Genomic DNA, 20273 nt, shown 5'->3' with positions numbered 1-20273 from the left:
CGACTTGGAGCTGATGGGCTCTGGAGAAACATACTGTTCCCCAATAAAAAATTAAAAATAAATAAAGAAATAAATGGTGTTGGGAAAACTGGACAGATACATGCAAAAAAGGGAACTGGAGCACTTTCTTACGCCACATACAAAACTAAACTCAAAATGGATCAAAGACTTACACTTAAGACCTGAAACCATAAAACTCCTAGAAGAAAACATAGGCAGTAAACTGTCTGCCATTGATCTCAGAAATATTTTTTTGGGTATGTCTCCTTGGGCACGAGTAATAAGAAAAAAAATAAACAAATGGAACTAAATCAAACTAAAAAGTTTGGCACAGCAAAGGAAACCATCATCAAAATGAAAAGCCAGTTTACTGATTAGGAGAAGGTATTTGCCAATGATACGGTAAGGAGTTAATACCCAAAATACATAAAGAACTCATACAACTCAACATGAAAGGAAAATAAAAACCAATCCCATTAAAAAAAACGGGCAGAGGACATGGATAGGCATTTCTCCAGAGGACACACACGTGGCCAATGGACAGACGGAAAGATGCTCAATGTCTCTAATCATCAGAGAAATGCAAATAAAAACCACAGTGAGATACCACCTCACTCTGGTCAGAATGGCATTCATTGATGACAACAAACAACAAGTGCTGGCGAGGTTGTGAAGAAAAGGGACCTCTCGTGCACTCTTGGTGGGACTGCAAATTGGTGCAGCCACTATGGAAAACAGTATGGAGGTGCCTCAAAAAAATTAAAAATAGAACTACCATGTGTCCCACCGATTCCACTTCTGGGTATTTAGCCAAAGAAATCCAAAACACTAGTCTGAATAGATACATGCACCCCTATGTTCATTGCAGCATTATTCACAATAGTTAAGACGTGGAAGCAACGGCAGTGTCCATCAATGGATGAATGGATAAAGAAAATGTGGACACACATATAATGGATTGTTATTCAGTCAAAAACAAAAAAGGATGAAATCTTGCAATTTGTGACGTAGACAGACTTGGAGGGCATCATGCTAAGTGAAGTAAGTCAGACAGAGACATATATCACGTGCTTTCACTTATATATATAACCTAAAAAACAAAACGAAAAAATGAACAAACTCATAGCTACAAAGAACAAAGTGATGGTTGCCAGATGGGAGAGGAGTTGGGGGGACTGTGAAAAAGGGAAAGGGATTAAGTACAATTGGCAGTTACCAAATGTCATGGGGTTGTAAAGGACAGCACAGGGAATATAGTCAACAATGTGGTAATAACTGTATGGTGTCAGGTGGGGACTAGACTCATCAGGGGATCACTCTGCAAGTTATACAAATGTCTAACCACTGTGCTGTACACCTGAAATTAATATAATATTGCATGCCAACTGTAACTGAAAAATAAATTTTAAAAATAAATTAAAAACTATTAGTCTGGTTTTAAAAGCACTTTTCAAAGTAACACAAATTTTTTTTTTTTAACTTTGCAAAATATATAAGACACCATAACAAATTACTAACATCCCAATAGCCTGCCACTGTGAAATTTAGAGACACGAAAAAACTGCAGATAAAATTTTTTATCCCAACAGTTGCCACCATCCTCATACCTTCCTTCAAAACTAATGAAAACACAATTATAAACTTTATGCTGTGTCATCCTAGAGGTCCCCTTTGATCTGAGATCACACCTACAAACTCCCAAGAACACAATGGTTAACTAAGATGCCCCTGCGGCCAAAGGCAGGAGATCAGAGGCCGTGGCCAGGCCGGTGGTGTCAGGCTGGCAGCTGGGGGCACCTACCTCGCCGACGCCAACAGTGCCACTTCCCATCCCAGCCCGCTGTGCCTCGAACTGCTCGCTCACACACATTATCTCATTCTCCCCGTTCTGCAGACATGCCTGTGGAAATGAAGATAATAAACATGATGAACCAACAAAGCATTCCTATGGGAAACAATCCCCAGACCTGGCAGATGCGAGATGTCCTAACTGAATAAGCCTGTAGTTTCAAATACTGACACTCAATTTGAAAATGTTTTTTCTAATAAGGGCTTCCGTATAAAATGACATATTCGTTCAGTTTTCGGAAATCACTTGCTGCATTTCTCCAGTCAATCTATTTAAAGCCACCAGCAAGGAGAGATAAGGTCCATTTCTCCTCTAGTGATTAGGGACGGGTCCCGCAGACAGGTTGGCAGTGACCCTGGGATGGGCCCTGACCCCCGTGTCCACTGAAGAGTTTAAAGCGTGCAGCTGCAGACCCGCCGAGGCTCGGGTATGAAGGACACGCAGACTGTAGGATTCCTGCCAGCACTGCCACTTCCTCCTCCAACAACTGGAGGAATTGTTGAGCCAGGTCGGCACTCCACGCAATGGCCCTCAACTCAATCTAATACACTGCCAGGCCGTCTAAGGTTACGTTTTCTCCCCAACTTGGTTATGGGCTGCACAGTGTAGGGGCTGGTTTTCTTTTCTGCTTCAACAGCACAGTTACATAGAGATAACAGAGGATTTAGAGGTGACTTCTCTTCACTCTCAGGTGGGAAGGTAACGGCGAGTGACAGCCTCCCCTTGACTGGGCACCCTGGGAGGCCAAGGCTAGGCCATCGCTCCCAAGTCCGATTTTCTTCCTTGTCACAGCTCTGTCGTCAGGCAAGTGCCTCTTCCACAGCCTCACTCCAGCAAGCGGCCTTCAGAAGCCCTGCCATCAGCACTGCGAACAGGAAGCAGAGTCTGGTGCGGAGCTGGGAGTGGGCCAAGCTCACCAGTCAAGGCCACTCTGGTTTTTCACCTGTGACGCCTAGAAGCTGCCCCGTGCAGCCTCAGTGCAGACATGAGGCTGGCACCTCCAGAGTCACCTGCCAGCGTAGGGTCCCTCCCGTCTTCTGGAGGGCTGACGTCGCCCACCCAGGACATCCAGAGGCCCCAGCCGACACCCGACAGACACCCCACAGTGCAGGGTCCCTGCAGTGGGCCAGCCACAGCACTTCTGTGACCCACAGAAGCTCAGGAGCCGAGGTGGGTCTCCTCAGCTCACCGTCATGCCGGCGCCATCAGCCTGACGCCCGTCAAGGCTGGCACCAGAGTGGCACCAGCCTAATTTTAGGTCCAGATGCCACGCCCCTTCACTCCTGTTCACTGAGTAACCTTTAATTTTTTCTAACTGTTCTTTCAAATCCAAAAGCTTTCATTAAAATAAAAGACATACGAATTTACTAAAAGTTACCTAATGCTCTAGTTGACTTAATAATTTTTAAGGTCAGGCTGAAAGATTTCAAAGTATATGCCTCAAAGTGATTACAAGTAACCCTATAACCCACATGAAAATGGTAAAAGCACAAAGACTACACAGGAGCTACAGACCCACCACTGCACTCTTGGAACACCTGGCACCCCCTGCTGGGCAGGGACTCGGGCGCTGGGCGCCAGGCAGCGAGCAGAGGGGCCCGCCTGCCCGCTTACCTTGCTGTCCTGTGGCAGGTGCGCCCTCTGCACGGCCTCTAACTGGACTTCTGGGCCCTCAGGACAGTGGCCCACAGGAGGCCAGGGGCGTCTGCCTTCGTCTTGTCTAGCCTGCCGCGTGGACACCGAAAGCAAGGTACTCAGCTGCTGCTCCTGGAAGACCTCCTTGTCCTAGTTGAGAAAAAAGGCCCGTGTTTCAGGAATCGGGGCCTGAATTGCTGTGTTAGGGGGTATGCCATCCCCGGCTCTGCTGGAGCTCCCCTGCACACACCTGCATGTACCACACACCTGATCCCCAGATGCCCCTGGTGAAGGACGCGGCCCCAGAGCCAGTGGGCCCGGCAGCCCACTGCAGGTGACTGAACCTTAGTGGTCACTCAACAAGCACAGAAAGAGTCTCCACACTTAGCAATTTCAGAACACTGCAAAGAACTTGCCAAACAGGGTAATGGCTGACAACACATCTGTACAGAGAACGTTAACAGCCCATTTAAGTTTTCCAAGAAAACCTGATATGGATAAAATGTCATAACACATTAAGTGGGCAAGGAATAGCATGCCAAGTTGTATACAAGGTCCCACTGTGAAGGGAAAGAAAGGCATTTTCTACACGCCTGGCACCCAGGGCTCAGTGTTTGCTGGAGGAACGGAAGGGGGAAGCCCACACAGGAAGTAGCAGGACGGGCACCGCTGCCCTGCAAGCGTGGGAAGGGGACGACGGGATGCCGCTGGTGTCCTCACGAAGGAGCCCTGACTCCACTCAGTACCGTGCTTCACCAAAAATAAGACACAAAAATAGGACCATCAGCTCTAATGCGTTTTTTGAAGCAAAAATTAATATAAGACCTGGTCTTACGTTATATTAAAATATATTTTAATTATATTAAAATACGACCGGGTCTTACATTAATTTTTGCTCCTAAAGACGCATTAGTGCTGATGGTCCAGCTGGGTCTCATTTTCGGGGAAACCTGACAGTTCTCATGGGTATTTTCCACAAACAAACACGCCTGGTGAAAACTCACCTCCTGGGGGCAGGATGTGTCTTAGGGCCAGATGAGTGATTCTAGAATAAAATTTCTCATTGAGCCTCACTTTTCAGGTAAGCCTTTAACCTCCAGTGACAGAAGACAGATGAAGTCAGAAGTTCAAGTGCTTTTCACGAAAGCACTTGCGTGGCCACGCCGCGGGTCCCCTGCCCTCGCACCCCTCGCCTGAAACAGAAGCGTCTGTCCCTCACACGCCTAACTACAAATGACATGAAAACTGTCACTGGGGGCATTTTCACCAGAGGTGACATAAATTACTAAACTCAAAAATTAAAATAATTGTAACTAGCTCTAATGTATTTAATGAAATAACTTTTATAAACCTAAAATCTTGAACATTTACTTTATGAAATTACTAAGGAGTGCTACATAAATTGTCATAAGATGCTATTATACTAAAAACGTGATACTGTGACTGATAAGAAATGTATATTTGGTCTCCTTCCGATTCCTGGCAGAGCTCCTAAAACCCTTGAATTTCCTGAGTGATCCGAGAGCAAGGGGCTTGTCATTCATAACAAGCCCCACCTGAGTTGATGTTGCTAAGATGACTTCTGGAAAGCCCCTAGGTCACCTAAGGGTGGGGCTGGCCTGGTCGACAGGGGAACCAACCCTGTGATGAAGCGGTTGGACCTTTCAGTCCATCCCTGACCTCCAGGGAGGGAAGAGGGGTGGAGGTTGAAATCAGTCACCAATGGCCACCGACTGACTCAATCACGCCTGGGTTATGGGACCTCCATCCATAAAACCCCAAAAGGACGGGGTCCAGAGAGCGTGCGGTGGGTGAGTGCATGGAGGTGCTGCGGCAGTGGACCCCAGGGACCCTGAGCCACCCCCGGACTTTACCCTCCGCGTCTCGTCCTCCCATCTGTTCCTGAGTTAGACCCTTTATGACCGTAATCTCCTAAAAAACCTGTGCCCTGAGCCTGGGAGCCGCTCTAGCAAATTCAAGGAATCTGAGGAGGGGTTTGGGGACCCCCGATTTATAGGCGGTCTGTCAGAAGTACGTGTGGACAGGACTTGCGGCTGATGTCTGAGGGGCGGTGCTGTGCAACTGAGCCCTCCCTCGTGGCATCTGTACAAGCTCCAGGGGCTGGTGTCAGGACTGAGCTGGGAGCTGCTGAGGGCGGGGCGCTGCTCAGTGTGCGGGGAACCCCCACCTTTGGTGACCAGTTTCATGACGCAGCAGAGGACGCACTGAGCACTTCCCTCCAAAGCAGACAGAAGCAGGGAGGTCAGAGGGAAGTCCATCGGTCAGTGGGTGGCCCAGGGGCCTCGCTCACACTCAGGCTTTCTGAGCGGCTCAGGCTGTCTGCGCCCACAGCGGGAGCCCGTCCAGACTCCCATGACAGCGGGTGCTCACCTGCTGCAGCTCTCGCATGGCTTGCCTCAGTTTCTCCAGCTCCTCCTGGAGCTGAGTCACCTTCCTTGTGGTGCTGGCATTTATCTCTTCGAGATGCTTAATTTCCTCCTCTTGGATCAACACCTGTCTGTCTGCTAATTCTTTCTTTATAACCAATTCGCCAAGTTCATCTGATTTTTCTCTCAATTTTTCCTGTAACAATTCAACCTAAAACAACAAAAAATGCTTCAGAAATACAACTGTTAAAAAAAATTCTTCCAAAGAAAAAAGTCTCCAAACACTTGAGAGAAAACTCATCGTCCACGTGGTTTTCTGGACCTCAGTGTGCAACGAAGCCTTGGGCAGAGCATGATGAAGGGCACTCTCCCAAGGAGAAGACGTGCAAGCGATGACACACGGTTTATCAGAAAATGGACTTAGCCCCGCAGTGAGGAACGTGAAGCACTCAGCAGGAAATGCGGCACCCAGTGTGCGGTCCCCTCGTAGGAGGGGTCCGTGGGAGGGAGCACGTGGGCTGGGATGTGACTGGATCCCGCAGGACGTCACCACTGGGGACACCGCGCCAAGGGGCCCAGGGTCTGTGTCTTACTGCTCATGACTACAGGTGAACCCAGTTATCTCAGAATACGTTTCATTAACAAAGACCAAGCCCACTGACTACAGAGACCTCAGGCAGGAGAAGCAGACAGTTCCAGCCCCACACAGACGGCTGCAGGAAAAAACCGGCCAGACGCAGGGGCAAGGGCGCCAAACACTCCTGCTACATGCCCCTGGGGGCTGGGCAGCGACCACACGTACCTGCTCATCCCGCTGCGCCCGCTGTCATTCCCGGGTACATGGAAGGCAAACACATTTTTCAAGATAAAGCTTAAGAGCCCATAGAGAACCGCTATCCCGCGAGTGTAACAGGTCGTGGGGCCAACTTACATCGCCGTCAGGGGTGCCCCGGGGCCGTGGCCTGGCCACCTGCCGCAGCTGTTCCTCCAGCCTCTGGATCTCCTGCTGGAACTCCTCACGCTCCTGCTCTCTCTCCACGGCCTGCTCCTGTCACCAGGCGAGATGTGCGCTCAGGGCCACATGGCTTCCCTGGTCCGCACACCCCCGGGAGGGGAGCTGGGAAAGGGAAGGCGCCCGGGCCTGCGTGGACCGCCCACTGGCCTCTCACTCAGCGGCCAGGGCTACCAGGTGGCACAGGTCCCCTGCCCAGTCATGTGGCCCTGCAGAAATGGCGCTAGTGCAGGGTCAGCCCTTCCCATGTGGTGCAGGGAAGCCTCGGAACATTCCGAAAGCAGACAGCGTGGCCCTGGCTGGCACTCATGTGACCGTGGGGCTCCTGATCGGACCGTGGGGCTCAGGCATCACAGAGCCTCCGTCTGCCCTACCCGCCAACAGCTCAGAACCCTTACATCCATGAAGTGTCGCTGGCTGCGCAGCTGCTTGTCCAGACCCTCCAGCTGCTGCCGCAGCGCGCACAGCTCCGCTGCCTGCTTGGCACACGCCTGGTGCTGCAACAGCTGCTCCTGCAACTCAGCCTCTAGCGCCTCCGTCTGGGCACGCAGGGTACGGTGGTCTTGCTCGGCCTGCTTCCGGCTCTCCGCCTGCTCCCTGGTGACGTCCTCCACTTCTCTCCGAAGAGCTGCAGGGACAAAGAGGACGGTGGGAGCTCAGGGCTCAGACTGCGGCCCTCATGCTACAGCAGAGCCCCAAACATGGCTTCCTGACAGTGATGCTGGTACAGCAGACACCACACAGCACGGCAGCCCAGAAAGGGGCAGACACCACAGCCAGCCTCCCTGGCGGCCCAGATGGGTCCTGGCCAGGATGGCAACATGGGCTCCCTGAGGCTTGCAGACCCCACCCACAGACACAGCATATCTGTCCCTGTCCTGGTCTCTGTCCTCCCACAGGAACAGGACTCAGCCGAGGCCACTCAGCCACGTCTTGGGGGAACACGTGCACCCACAAGCTAGTGTGAGACTGTCCTGTCAGACCCCAAGCCCCTGTTTGCACACAGCCACAATTCAGCCAAATGCCACCAAAAATAAAGCCAAGCGTTTTTGCAAAAAATAAATAAAACTTTAAAACCACGAATTTTAAATAAAAATGGGCTAAAATAAAACCATTTTAAGCCTGAGGAAACTCCATCTTGGAATTCCCAAATGACGGTATCAGGCCCTGTTCTAGGAATTCCACCTCCATAGACACCCTCCGATATGGAAAAACGAAATGTACCTGAAAACCTCTGTCCCAGGGAACACGAGCCCCGATGAGCCCACAGCAGGGAAGTGCTCACTGCACGCCCAGGGCTGGGACAAAGTCTTGGGGAAAAGGGGGAGCGCTCAGTAGGTCAGCAGCCCACGCAGACGGCACAGCCGAGAAGCATCCGTAAAGGCAGGCCTGGCTCTGCCGAAGCCTCACGGGTTCCAACTCCCAAACGGAAACATCAAACCCACAAGCTTCTGCTAGTACTTCACCAGCTCTGAGAGCTGAACCATTCTGGTTTACAAAGACCTGTCAATCTTCTGTGACGACCCGCCATCACCACCGACATAACGTTCTCAGCACGTGCTGGTAAGTCAGCAGTTATGGTGCTTTCGCCTGAAACGTGCTGTTAGGTCCGTGTCATTCACAGCATTGGACTCGGAACGAGGCTTGTGTGTCACTGCTGAGACGGTCAGAGCTGCCCAGTCGTCCACCGGACAAGGCCTCCTTGGGGGCCACGTGCCGAAGGAAGGGCGCCCGCTGACAGCCCACACGGCCTCCGCGAGAGTGTTTCTGTGTGGCTGCCGAGGGGCCCAACTGGGGTGGGCGGCACAGGGCCCGTGCGGCCAAGCACAGCGGGACCCCGCTGGACGCTGCCCTGCTCTGCGGCTCGGGCGGAGGGTGTGCCCGGCCCTACAGGAGCGTTCCAGGGCTGTCTGATCTAACAGTCTGCCGCAGAGCATCCCCTCTTCAGGGAGACGTCTGCAGTGTCCGGGCGAATACACGGCGGCCACTCGTGAGCCTCTAGCTTGTGCTGACAAGCCTGAGACCTTGTGCACTAAAGCGGCAAGTGAGCCCGTAAACAAACACAGCACTCTCAGAGGTGAGAGCAGGAGACTGCCCAGGAACGCAGTCAGAGATCAGAGGCAGCGACAGCAACGGGACACCCTCTCAGACTTGTCCCTTTTCACCATACCACTGCCTGGGCCTGCGTTGAACCCTGACCCCCACTGTGATGGTGGGCGGAGGCGGGGCCCTTGGGAGGTGACAGACTGACAGGGTGGAGCCTGGTGCTGGGGTCAGAGACCCCAGAGAGCGCCCCTGCCCTTCTGCACGTGAGGCCATGGCAGGAAGACCCCATCTGCGGTCCAGGGAGCCAGCCCCTCACCAGGAGACTATGCCAGCGCCATGACCTTGGACTTCCAGCCGCTAGGACTGTGACAATAAATGTCTGTTGTTTATGAGCCACTCAGTCTGTGGTTTGTCACAGCAACCAGACAGACTGACACAGGACTGTTTACCCTGTGTCACCGCATGTCCTGGCTGCCAGAGGCTTTAAAAGGAGACAAAGGAACAGACAGGACCAACACATCGCCCTGAAATAGGCACAAAAACAGGCGAAGCAAAGCTGCTTCCCCATGAGGGGGCCAGGATCCCAAAACTCCTGGAAAATTGGCCAACACTCACGACGCCGCAAAGCAGAACCAGGACCCAGGGCCACCCCTGGACAGCCCTCGGGAGAGCCCATGGTGAGGGTGACAGGTGTGGTGCTGGAGGCAGCACGTCACACGGCTTGCACAGGGTAACCAGCTGCCTTCAGAGTGACAGCACATGCCGAGTCCCTAGCTGGGAGCACACAACTGTGTGGCAGGTTGAGGGGAAGGGACAGAGGTCCCAAGAGAAACAAGGCTGAATTAACAATGTGGAAATGACAGCAAACCCAGAGAAAGCACAAGAACTACCTGGTGACAGAACAAAGGACAGACTGGTCTGGGCCTGGGACAGGGCTCCAATGGATACGTCGCATGCACAGGCAGGCTGGGCCGCAGGGGATGGACACACAGACCACAACAGAAGGGCTGGACCAGGGGCCACCGGGTGCAGGCCCAGCCCAGGCACAACCCCTCGGGTCTCGGGCAGCTGGGACAGGGCTGCTCCCGGCCCAGGGCCGTTGGCTGCTCTGTCGGTTTGCAGCTCTGTGTCTCCCACAAGGTCCCGACCCCAGGATGAGGAGAACGGGCTGGAAGTGCCAGTGCTCACAGATAAGCGAAGGCCGCGTGCACAGGGTGTAGGCTCGGCCACCCAGCGGAGCACCTGGGCTGTCACATGGCCCTGCAGGCTGGATGGTGACACCTGAGGACAGGTGCAAGGGCCCCACACAAGGTCTGTCCTGTTGGGCAGTGCGGCCCATGAGGGGTTCCGGGACAGAAAAGGGTGAGTCCAGAAAAAACACTGAGTGACAGATCCCAGCTCTAACAAAAAACATCAGGACTTAGAACAGGAGAGTTACGGGCAACCCACCCGAGACATATGACAGGACATGTGGGAGCATCGGAGCAAAGGGAAATTTCTAAAAACACCTGCCAAGTATTATAACAAGATAAAAACAGCTCAGCAGAAACACTGCATGTAAAAAAATGATGGCCTCCAATTGTAAAGGTAGGAAATCAGATCTAAAATTGTCTCTCATTCTAGCCACAACCTCATTCAAGGGTACAACAGGGAGACTCCAGGCATCGAGGTCTCAGAGCTTTCCTTCTCTCCAAGTGTCAAAGAGAAAACCACCCACAAGTTACTGCTGTCAGACGGCAACTTGCACATGACACGGAGACAGGAAGCTCACAAGCTCTCGTGTGCACGCATGCACACACACATGGGCCTACATCTTGCCTGATGCTGGCATGGCTGGGGGCCGCACAGAAGGGTGAGGGGCAGGACAGGGTTCAGTGCTGGGGAGAGATACCAAGCGGACAGTGAAGCAAACACAGAAGAGACAGTGGACGCCCAGCGGAGGCTTGTCAGTGAGGTGGGGGCAGCAACCCACAGGCAGTGGCAGACACGCCCCAACAGCTGTGACACAGGAGGAAACCGGGCTAAACAGAGCAAAAGGGCTGCCCATAGGTGAGCTTCTCAGAACGTCATGAATGTAACGTCCATGAGACAATGAAAAGTATTAGAAAAGACTGAAAACGAAAGGGCAAAAACTGATATACAAGGGAAAAATAAGTAAGCCAGAGTCATATTTTTTATCAAAAACTTACATCAAAAAATGGACAGGAAGTTGGGGCTGGCCCAGTGGCTCAGGTGGTTGGAGGTCCAGGCTTCTAACGCCGGTTCAATTCCCACATGGGCCAGTGAGCTGCGCCCTCTACGACTAAGATTGTGAACAACAGCTGTCCCTGGAGCTGGGCTGCTGTGAACAGTCGGAGGTCGGTGTGAGCTGGTGTGAGCTGGTGTGTGCTGCCGTGAGCTGCTGTGAACAGCCGACCAACGACTGGTGACCGACTGCCTCAGCTGGGGAGAGCACAAGGCTCATAATACCAGCATGGGCCAGGGAGCTGCGCCCTACAACTAGCCTGAGAAATAACGGCTTAAAAACCGGGGCTTAAAAACCAGGGCGGTGAGGGCAAAAAAAAAAGGAAAGGAGGCAAAGGGACTCATACATATTAACGGAAGCAAGTGGAGCAAGATGTGATTTGGAAATGATCCCAGTTTACAGGCTTGTGTGTGGAGACAACTGTCCACAAACGACCTTCTGCTTGAAGAATCTACGGGCCCATTGAACCCGAATGTCGACCAAGAGGTCAGGTCAGTGTGAACTGGGCATCCACCCAGCAGGACGCAATGAGCCAAGAGGGCAAAGCCAGGTACACAGAGGCCAGGAAGACGGAAATGCTTGTTTGCTCATGAGGAAAATAAAAAGAAGAGTTCCAGGAGGAACTGCGTTTCTGACAGGTGTGAGTGGCCAGCCATCAGGACACTGCGGCCACGGGAGGGCGGGATCCTGCGGGCACACACCTCCCTCAGTGGGCGGCTGTGGGGGCCGGCGGCGAGGGCTCCACACGACACACGGGTCAGAAAGATGAGCTCACGTGTTTGTTTCTTACGGATCTGCTCCTGAGTACAATGTTACCTGCAAACTCCACGTTTTATACCTTTTATGTTTTGACTGTTTTTAAATACTCAAAACTCTAGCAAATGACTTTTGCCAAAGCTGTATTCTCCTAGTTAAGATAACATTAGGAACGTTTTTGTCATTTTCAGTAACATTTTTAAGTCACTCATTTTTTTGCAGTCTTGGCAATTTATCTCAAACAGGCTGGCGACATTCACAGTGCCGTTTGCCAGAGGCTATTCTGACCCACAGACACACAGAAGCAGGGTGACAGGTGGACACTGATCCCTTCCTCTTCAGCCCAGAGACACCCGGCTCCCACCAAGCCGCCGGCCTTTCCTACCGGCTTCCCGCTCCTGGGCTTCAGCAGCGGCCGCCTCCTTCTCGCACAGCAGGACAGCATTCTTGTCCCTCAGCTCTGCCAGCTGCTGGGTCCCCTGCTGCAGCTGCTGGCTCAGGCTCTCCAGCTCGACCACGAGGCCCCGCTCAGCCTCCTCCTTCTGGCCCAGTGCCTCCTGCAGGCTGGCCTTCTCCACCTTGAACCCCTCGATGATGCCTGCAGAGACAGGGCAACGTGCTGCGAGGCCCCACTGAGGCGCCGCCCGGCAGGCGAGGGCATCCCCGCACCCGCACGAGAGCTCAGTGGTCACGCCTACGTCTGTTCCGAGATGGACGGCACAGGGCGGGCCCACCAGGCAGGTGCGGGAGCTGCCAGACACGGTGACACACCTGTCAGCAGCCGTGTGCAGGACGTCCCCACCTCCCCTACACACACACCATCCCCTTGTGCCCAGTGCCCAGCACACATGGCCACTGTGTGCGCATGACACACTGGGGGCGTAGGAGTAGGGGGCAGTCACACAGGTGACTCCTGGCGGCACCCACTGAACATCGCCCGTGACGGGAGGAAGAACGGTCCCATCTTGCCACATTACACTCTGAGGCTGTCGTCCCAGACAGCAGCGAAAAGTAAGTGCCAGGGGACAGGACCGCTCCACGAGCCCGTCTGCTGTGGCCCTGACAGTGCCCAAAGGCGGTTCCTTCCACTGAGGAAAGTCACTGATGCCTCACACTGTTTGCTTTATTTTTACACTGTCTTGAAAACTCTCGGTGCTGGGGCCGGCCCGGTGGCTCAGGCGGTTAGAGCTCCATGCTCCTGACTCCGAAGGCTGCCAGTTCGATTCCCACATGGGCCAGTGGGCTCTCAACCACAAGGTTGCCAGTTCGATTCCTCAACTCCCGCAAGGGATGGTGGGCTCCGCCCCCTGCAACTAACATTGAACACGGCACTTTGAGCTGAGCTGCCTGCCGGATGGCTCAGTTGGTTGGAGCACGGGCTCTCAACCACAAGGTTGCCAGTTCGATTCCTCAAGTCTCTCAAGGGATAGTGGGCTCCGCCCCCTGCAACTAAGATTGAACAGGCACCTTGAGCTGAGCTGCCGCTGAGCTCGCGGATGGCTCAGTTGGTTGGAGTGCCTCCTCTCAACCATAAGGTTGCCGGTTCAACTCCCGCAAGGGATGGTGGACTGTGCCCCCTGCAACTAGCAATGGCAACTGGACCTGGAGCTGAGCTGCGCCCAACACAACTAAGACTGAAAAGACAACAACTTGAAGCTGAACGGCACCCTCCACAACTAAGATTGAAAGGACAACAACTTGACTTAGAAAACAGGCCTGGAAGTACACACTGTTCCCCAATAAAGTCCTGTTCCCCTTCCCCAATAAAATCTTTAAAAAAAAAAAAAAAAACTCTCGGTGCTGACACTTCCCTTGGCACGGCTCTGCTGCGTGCCCCACCGTGCCCGCCCACCGCTCACCCTCTGCCTTGTACAGCTCCAGCGTCAGCCGCGTCTGCGCTGTGTTCTCCTCCTCCAGGCGCTCCAGTAATTCCTGGTGTTTTCTCCCAACCTGTGCCATCTCCTCACTCCTGCAGCTAAATTCTTTCCCAAAATGATCGTGAATTTGACGTACTTCCTCCAGCTGTTAAAACACATAGAAAACTGGAAGTGTGCATCGAAAGAAATCAAAGCTCAGTTAATACGAACAGAATTCTACTCACGTACAATTGTGGTAGAATCATCAATGTTCCATAGAAAACAGTTTCAGTGTTCAGTATTATGTCAATTACTATATAAAGTTGCTCATTCAATAAGTTTTCAACAGTTGTGCGCACACAGACTCGCACACCTAGTCACCATCGATACATGTGTATCTGGCACGGCAACACCATCGAGGACACGTGACAGGAAGCCGATCACTGAGAGCCTGGCACCTGGGAGGGGACAAGCAGCCAGCTCCGCATGCGGAGAGTGGACGGGAAAAGCCACAGGGATAGAAGAAAGGGTGCCTGGGGCCAATCACCAGCCTGGGCCGGAGACCGGGTGTGGTCGGTCACGATCAGGCCCCTCCCAGGCCTCCTGATGCCCCCACTTCCCAGCTTGGCCCCGGGCTACAATCTCCCCTCCCTCCCCTGCTCGCCTGGCAGGCATGTCCGTTCTGCAGCAACCAGGCCATCTGCAGGCTGGGGGGCCCTGAGTACCCCAGCTGTCCCCACAGACAACTCAGTACCTGGCCTGGGCCTCCCCTGCCTCCCTGTGTACCTGGCACAACTCAGCCAGTGAGGATACCTGTTGGTTTCACCCTGAAAACAGCCCCCAGGACTCCTTTTCTGAGGTCCTGCCCCGAGCCACCTCCCACAGCGTCTGTCCTCTCGGGACACCTGCCCCAGCCTGAACAGGGCTCCTCAGCCCGTCCAGCTGCCCACCGCCCACAGGACTCTGCTCACCCCACAAACCTGCCCCGCGTTCCCTCCCATGCCGCACATCCCTCCTGCTGTGGGGACGGCTGGCCCTCTCCCCGAGGAATGCACTCCGTGGGGGTGGACTTCCAGGGAAGGGGACACAGGGAAAGCAACACGGGCCCACAACAGACCAGGGCACTTGCTCAGACACAATGCCAGGACGACGGGTGGGCGAGAGCTGCGGACACCAGATGACCACACAAGGGCATGTGTTTCTATTTAATGACACTGGGGGACAATCAAAAGCACCTAATGACATGTCAGCAGCTGCCCAAACCCGTCTAGTTTGCAGACGGGAGGTGCAAAGGGGACAGGTAGCTGTGGGGCCGAGAAGGAAACATCAGGTGTGGACAGGGAGGGGGCTCACTCAGGGTCTCTGAGCGCGAACAGCGGCCTCGCGTAACAGTTTTTGCGTTTAATGCACAGATGCAGGAAAAAGCGTCTCTTTACTGCTTTCACCGTCCAATTTAGTGTCTCTCCTGTTTGTCTACAATGTTTTACGAGGTTAACAAGTAATTCCCTTTCTCAGTGGTAATGTCTGAACAGAAACACACTAACTGGATTACAAGCAGCTGAATTACACGTCACCTAAGTTAGGATGCTGAGGCTGTGTTTTCATTCACAGCAAGCCCACTTCAAGACCTTAGGATCAGGAAAGACTCCTTCCCAGGGAATGATGCGGAAAAGGACTTCGCCAGCAGTGACACGGTGAGGGGCGGCACCAGAACCGACAGGCTCCGTCCCCAAATGCAGGGGCACAGAAGGGAGAGAGTGGCAGGTCCGACCCCGCCCTGCTGGGCTGGGTGGGACTGGGAAAGGCCCAACGAGAAAGGCCATCGTCCAGCACCCTACACGGTCACCGTGCCTGAGGCAGTTGGAGCGGGAGTCAGCATGGGGCCGCGTCTCACCTGCCTGCTGGAGTCCAGAACCATCTCCAGGAGGCTGTCCACCGCCAGGGCGAGGCTCTGGTAGATCCTCCGGACAGGCTGCTCCCACTCCAGCGTGCTTTCTGGGCTCAGGAAGAAGCTCTCACACAGGTGGCTGCTGATCTCAGCCTCCGAAGACATCTCCGTGCTCTCAGGCAGAGTCCCGTCAAGCTCCGGCACGGCCCCGTCACAGCCAGGCCACGTCTCCTCCAGGGCTGGCACTGCAGGTGAGCAAACAGGACGCCACGTCAGGGACGACACCCCAGCACAAGCAGCAGGTCCGGCTGGGCCTGGAGGGGATGAGGGTGACACTCAGCGCCCGGGCGTCTGGAGCTCACCGGCAGACGGGGTCAGGCCGAGGCCCACGCGCTCGCTGATCCGGCTCTTCAGGGCGCTGGCAGCCTTCAGCATCTCCCCAAACAAGCCCAACAGCCTCCGCAGGGCGTCCTGGAGAGCTGTCCTGGGAATAGAAGCACAGGGGCAGCGGCTATCAGGGGGACCAGCCACCTGACCAGGGCTGCCTCAGCTCAGCCGGCAGCCCTGTGGACGCGAGCAGGGCTGGTCTTCCTGCTGCTCCCCGATTTTAAAAGAAGCTGGACCACTGTGCCTTCAGGGCGCTCCTCGAAGGCCTGCAACCAGCCAACAGCACAAACCCATGGTTCCCATGTCACAGCTGCCCTGGCCCTCAGGCCCCTGCCCTTCAGGAGACAGCCGCCAGTCTACCCCACAGCTCACGAGAACCAGGGTTTGGCGTGACCTGCTCCTCAGAGGACTGGGAGCCAGCCGGCACTCCATCTCCAACCTGGGCCTCCTCTGACCCTCGGTGTGACTCCGCCCGGGACGAGGCTCTGAGCAAAGGGCTGCAGCTGGTGGTCAAGCCGGACCGGCCGATGTGGTCCACTCACTCCCCACTGAGGGCCCCACACGGGCACTGCTCTCAGCACGGACCACCACTGCCCCAAGCACTTAAGGAGCCGCGCCTCATGGGGCCCACATTCCGGGTGCAGAGCAGGAACTGGAGGGGACACTGCAGACTGCACAGAGCATACGAACCCCGGGGCAGTGGGGCCTGACAACTCCCTGCTGCTGCCCAGGCCCCCACGGGGGCTGCCAAGGACACAGGGACCCTGCGGTTAGCGTATGGAGGAAGGTGAGGGTCAGGGAGGGCCGGTGTCAGCTCTGCTCTGAGAAAAAACACCAGAGGCCCCTCCTAGCTGCCCACACCACCTCCTCACGCCCTGTGCCAACCCCTGGTCCCTAAGATGATCCCAAAACGCCACCCTTGGTGTCCAGGTGTCTGCAGCTGCTGCTCACCTGGAGGACACACTCCGAACACCTGGGGTCACTTGCTCTCTGCTGTGTCCCTCCCGCGTGCAGAGCTGGTGACCGCAGAGCCTGTCACACTCCACCCTGCACCCATCTTAGTGACTCAGGGAGGCTGAAGAGTCGGCATGAAGCCACAGGCAGCTACAAACAAGGGTTACGGAAGCGAGCACGTGTGGACAGAGCCATGGGGAGGGTGGGGGATGCTGAGCAGGGACCCGCAGCGGGCTCAGACCTGAGCCAGGCCTGCAGTGGCCTGGTCTCTCTCAACCCTCAAGGTCAGTGCAGGGCCACCGGACAAGGCCGCGGGCAGAGACAAGCTGGTGGGCACGGTAGAGATGGAGGGATCTGGAGAAGGGCCAGCCCACAGATGGGACACTGAGCAGCGGCTCCCACAGACAGAAGCGGAGACTCACTGACGTCAGACGCAAAGGGACAGTTGGTCAGTTCCAGGAGTGCACCAGACGTACCGGAAAGACAGGCTAAAAGTGGGACGATGTGTGGGGACAAAACCTGTGTGGCGCCAGGAGGAAACTTTCCAAAAGCAGAGCCCAGACACGAGGACAAAGGGGCAGATGGCTCACAGCGCCTGCATCACTGTCACGGTTTGCAATTCAGCAAAAGGCGAAGCCCCGGCAAAGTGGGATAGGGGGTGCGCAGGCGCCCGCCATGTCACTCCTCAATTTTCTCGGTGTATGAAATCTTTTCAGAGGAGGAGAGCCCTGCAGCAGGGGTCCCACCCGTGACACCTGGTGCGCTGAGGTGCGGCAACTGACCTCTGGCTGGCAGACAGCGCCGTGTCAGACTGGAGCATTGCGATGAGGTTTGCACCCTCCTGGTTCTCCCGGGAGCGTCTCTGCTGTAACTCCTCCAGCTCGTGGCTTAAGGATAAAACCCGGTCCTTCAGCTGTTGTGGAAAGATCAGTCATGCTTTAGTCGAAACAATTTAGTGAGAAATCAATTTCTGTATGGAGCTTTCACCATAACCTTCCTCACCCCACTAATTAAAAAACAGTGAAAGACGAACAGGTGGTGATTAAAGGTGAAAATCTTCCGCATGGATTGCGTCATCGTCCTCCCCCTACAGGGCACAGAACCCCCAGGCCACTAGCCCGGGGGCAGCAGATGTAAACCCATGCAAGATCATTCTCACAAATGATCACTCAAAACAAAATCCTTTTCTGGTCATTCACAATAAAAATCAGTCACCAGGCAAGTGAAGATCTCTCTCACATATTCCTCCCACGAGCAAGACAAAAAGTCAGCAACCTTGGTGCCTCAGGGGGCCATCTGAGCAGTGGCCACGGGCCCTAGCGGTCTTGTCATGCCGCTTAGAGAAGTGACAAGTGTGTTTTCCCAGCAGCAGAGCCCCTGAGCCCCTTAAGGTAAGAGCTCTCCATGGCCCGGCACCCACAGCCACAGTTTCTTAGTTCAGGTCGAATTTACTGCCAAGAAGAACATGGGCGTCCTTCCCATGGAGGATGAAAGGACGGAGGCCACCACAGACCTCACTGGGGTACACGCCGACACCCACAGCTTCATAGCAGCAATGGGCTGACACGCCCACGGCTGCCTCTTCATCCAAGAGCAAGTTTGTGTGGAGAAAACGGACACAAGAGCACCAGCGCAGGGCCCATAAAACAGTTTGAAAATCCAAAAAGAAAACCCAGGCCATGGGAGGAGGAGGCGTAATTCTGAAAACAATTACTGCAGGAACCACAGCCAATTGTCAACAGTTTCTGTGTTGTGCTTGGAGGGGAATCAGAAAAGAACGGGGCTCTATAAAGCACTGGTTACGTCAACTAACACCCTGTAGCTGGACAATTAGAGAAAACGCAATCCACAGAGAATTACAAGTTTCAAGATGGCAGAAAGTGATCCCAAAGGAACAAGAAACCGAGAAGGTGAGCGTGCCCACCGCATGCTGCCACACACAGACCTGCGTGTCCGGACCGCTCACGGCCAGCTGTGGCCCCGGCTACTGATGTGGGGAGTGGATGGCGCTCAGTGGGTGTGGCCACTGAGGGCCTCACTGCATGGAGCCCGTGGCAGCCAAGGTCGCCCTGGGGGTGGCCACGCCCATGGCTGGCGGCCAGGCCAGAGACCACCACGATGGTCGGTTCCACGCAAGAGCCTGCAGGACAGTGGGAGCTCCATGCCTGTCCTGCCCTGCCCCACACACGGTAAATGGGGCAAGCTCCCGTGATCACAGAGAAGAGAAGGCAAATAAGCACCAGAACACAAGTGATACCACGAAGTAGAAACTGAAAGATGACACTGTTCCTTTACCATCTCCCTCCCCTCCCCTCAGGGAGGATGTAACCTCCCACCTCCGTCATTTCCCTTATTCTCTCCTTAAACGCATCAAGGAAGCTGCAAAGTGTCACTCTCCTGAGCACTTGCGCTCTTGGTTCCTGGCACATGTCGTCAGTTTGCCTCAAATAAACTCTTACACAAATTTTCTACAGAGCTGGATGTTCTTACATCAACATATATGCAGTGGAATGTGCCTCAGCCTTGAAAAGGAGAGACATTCTGACACCACGTGCAGGAACCTGGAGGGCATGAAGCTAGTGAAACAAGCCAGATGCAGAAGGCCACTGTTTGAGGACCCTGGAGGAGTCAGATCCTGCGACAGGAAGTAGACGGTGGTGCCAGTGCTGGGGGAGGGGGCGGAGGGTAGTGCTTAGTGGGGACACTTGGGAAGACAGAAAGTTCTAGAGATGGTGGTGATGGTCAAACAACACTGTGAGTGTGGTTAATGGTTCAGATGAAAATTTCATGCTCTGCAGACCTTGCCGCACACGGAAGGTAGGGATGGAGGAGACACGTCCCACACACCTGCAGCACCTGGTCCTCCCTCTCCTGAAGCTGCAGACGCAGAGCCTCCATCTCCCGTTGGTGGAGGGGCTGCTCACACGCCAGTCGATACATGTCCGTTCGGTCACACAAAGCAGCTTTCTTTTCACGGTCAGATTCACCCTGTACAGAACACATTATTAAGAACAAAAAGATGCCATTAAGGTATGAAATTATGCTTGTTCCGTTTCTCTGCTGTTCACTAGAATTTAGTTCATTCAACAGATGTTTACTGAGTTCACACTCGGGACCAAGGCCGCACCCTGGAGCGAACATGCATGCAGAAGAGTTACAGACATCAGGAGACGGCCTGCTGCCTTTCCCTGACGGTCGGTCAGTCGGCCACACAGGAAATTCTCCATCGTCAGGGACTCAGGACCATCAAAACCCAAG

General features: G+C 54.3%; 1 protein-coding gene across 6 annotated transcripts in view; it reads right to left on the bottom strand.

Annotated features, from left to right (window-relative positions):
- Positions 1-20273, bottom strand: part of PCNT (pericentrin) — an 87997-nt gene that overhangs the window by 47596 nt on the left and 20128 nt on the right. For 5 of the 6 annotated variants that reach the window (XR_004421122.1, XM_033087997.1, XM_033088012.1 and 2 more), the window contains 12 exons: positions 19863-20003; positions 17798-17928; positions 16037-16158; positions 15681-15919; positions 13790-13952; positions 12316-12528; positions 7282-7511; positions 6803-6919; positions 6674-6694; positions 5876-6082; positions 3464-3634; positions 1802-1900 (listed from right to left, as the gene is read on the bottom strand). Coding sequence is in view for 5 of the 6 variants with exons in the window: in XM_033087997.1 (XP_032943888.1) it covers positions 1802-1900; positions 3464-3634; positions 5876-6082; positions 6674-6694; positions 6803-6919; positions 7282-7511; positions 12316-12528; positions 13790-13952; positions 15681-15919; positions 16037-16158; positions 17798-17928; positions 19863-20003 (1854 nt within the window). In the remaining variant the exon portion in view is untranslated. The remainder of the gene's footprint in view (positions 1-1801; positions 1901-3463; positions 3635-5875; positions 6083-6673; positions 6695-6802; positions 6920-7281; positions 7512-12315; positions 12529-13789; positions 13953-15680; positions 15920-16036; positions 16159-17797; positions 17929-19862; positions 20004-20273) is intronic. The other variant, XM_033088006.1, reaches the window with a different exon arrangement.

The sequence above is a fragment of the Rhinolophus ferrumequinum genome, chromosome 2 (genome assembly GCF_004115265.2).
Source record: "Rhinolophus ferrumequinum isolate MPI-CBG mRhiFer1 chromosome 2, mRhiFer1_v1.p, whole genome shotgun sequence".
Classification (NCBI taxonomy): Eukaryota; Metazoa; Chordata; class Mammalia; order Chiroptera; family Rhinolophidae; genus Rhinolophus; species Rhinolophus ferrumequinum.
This window is presented reverse-complemented; position numbering and strand designations above follow the sequence as displayed.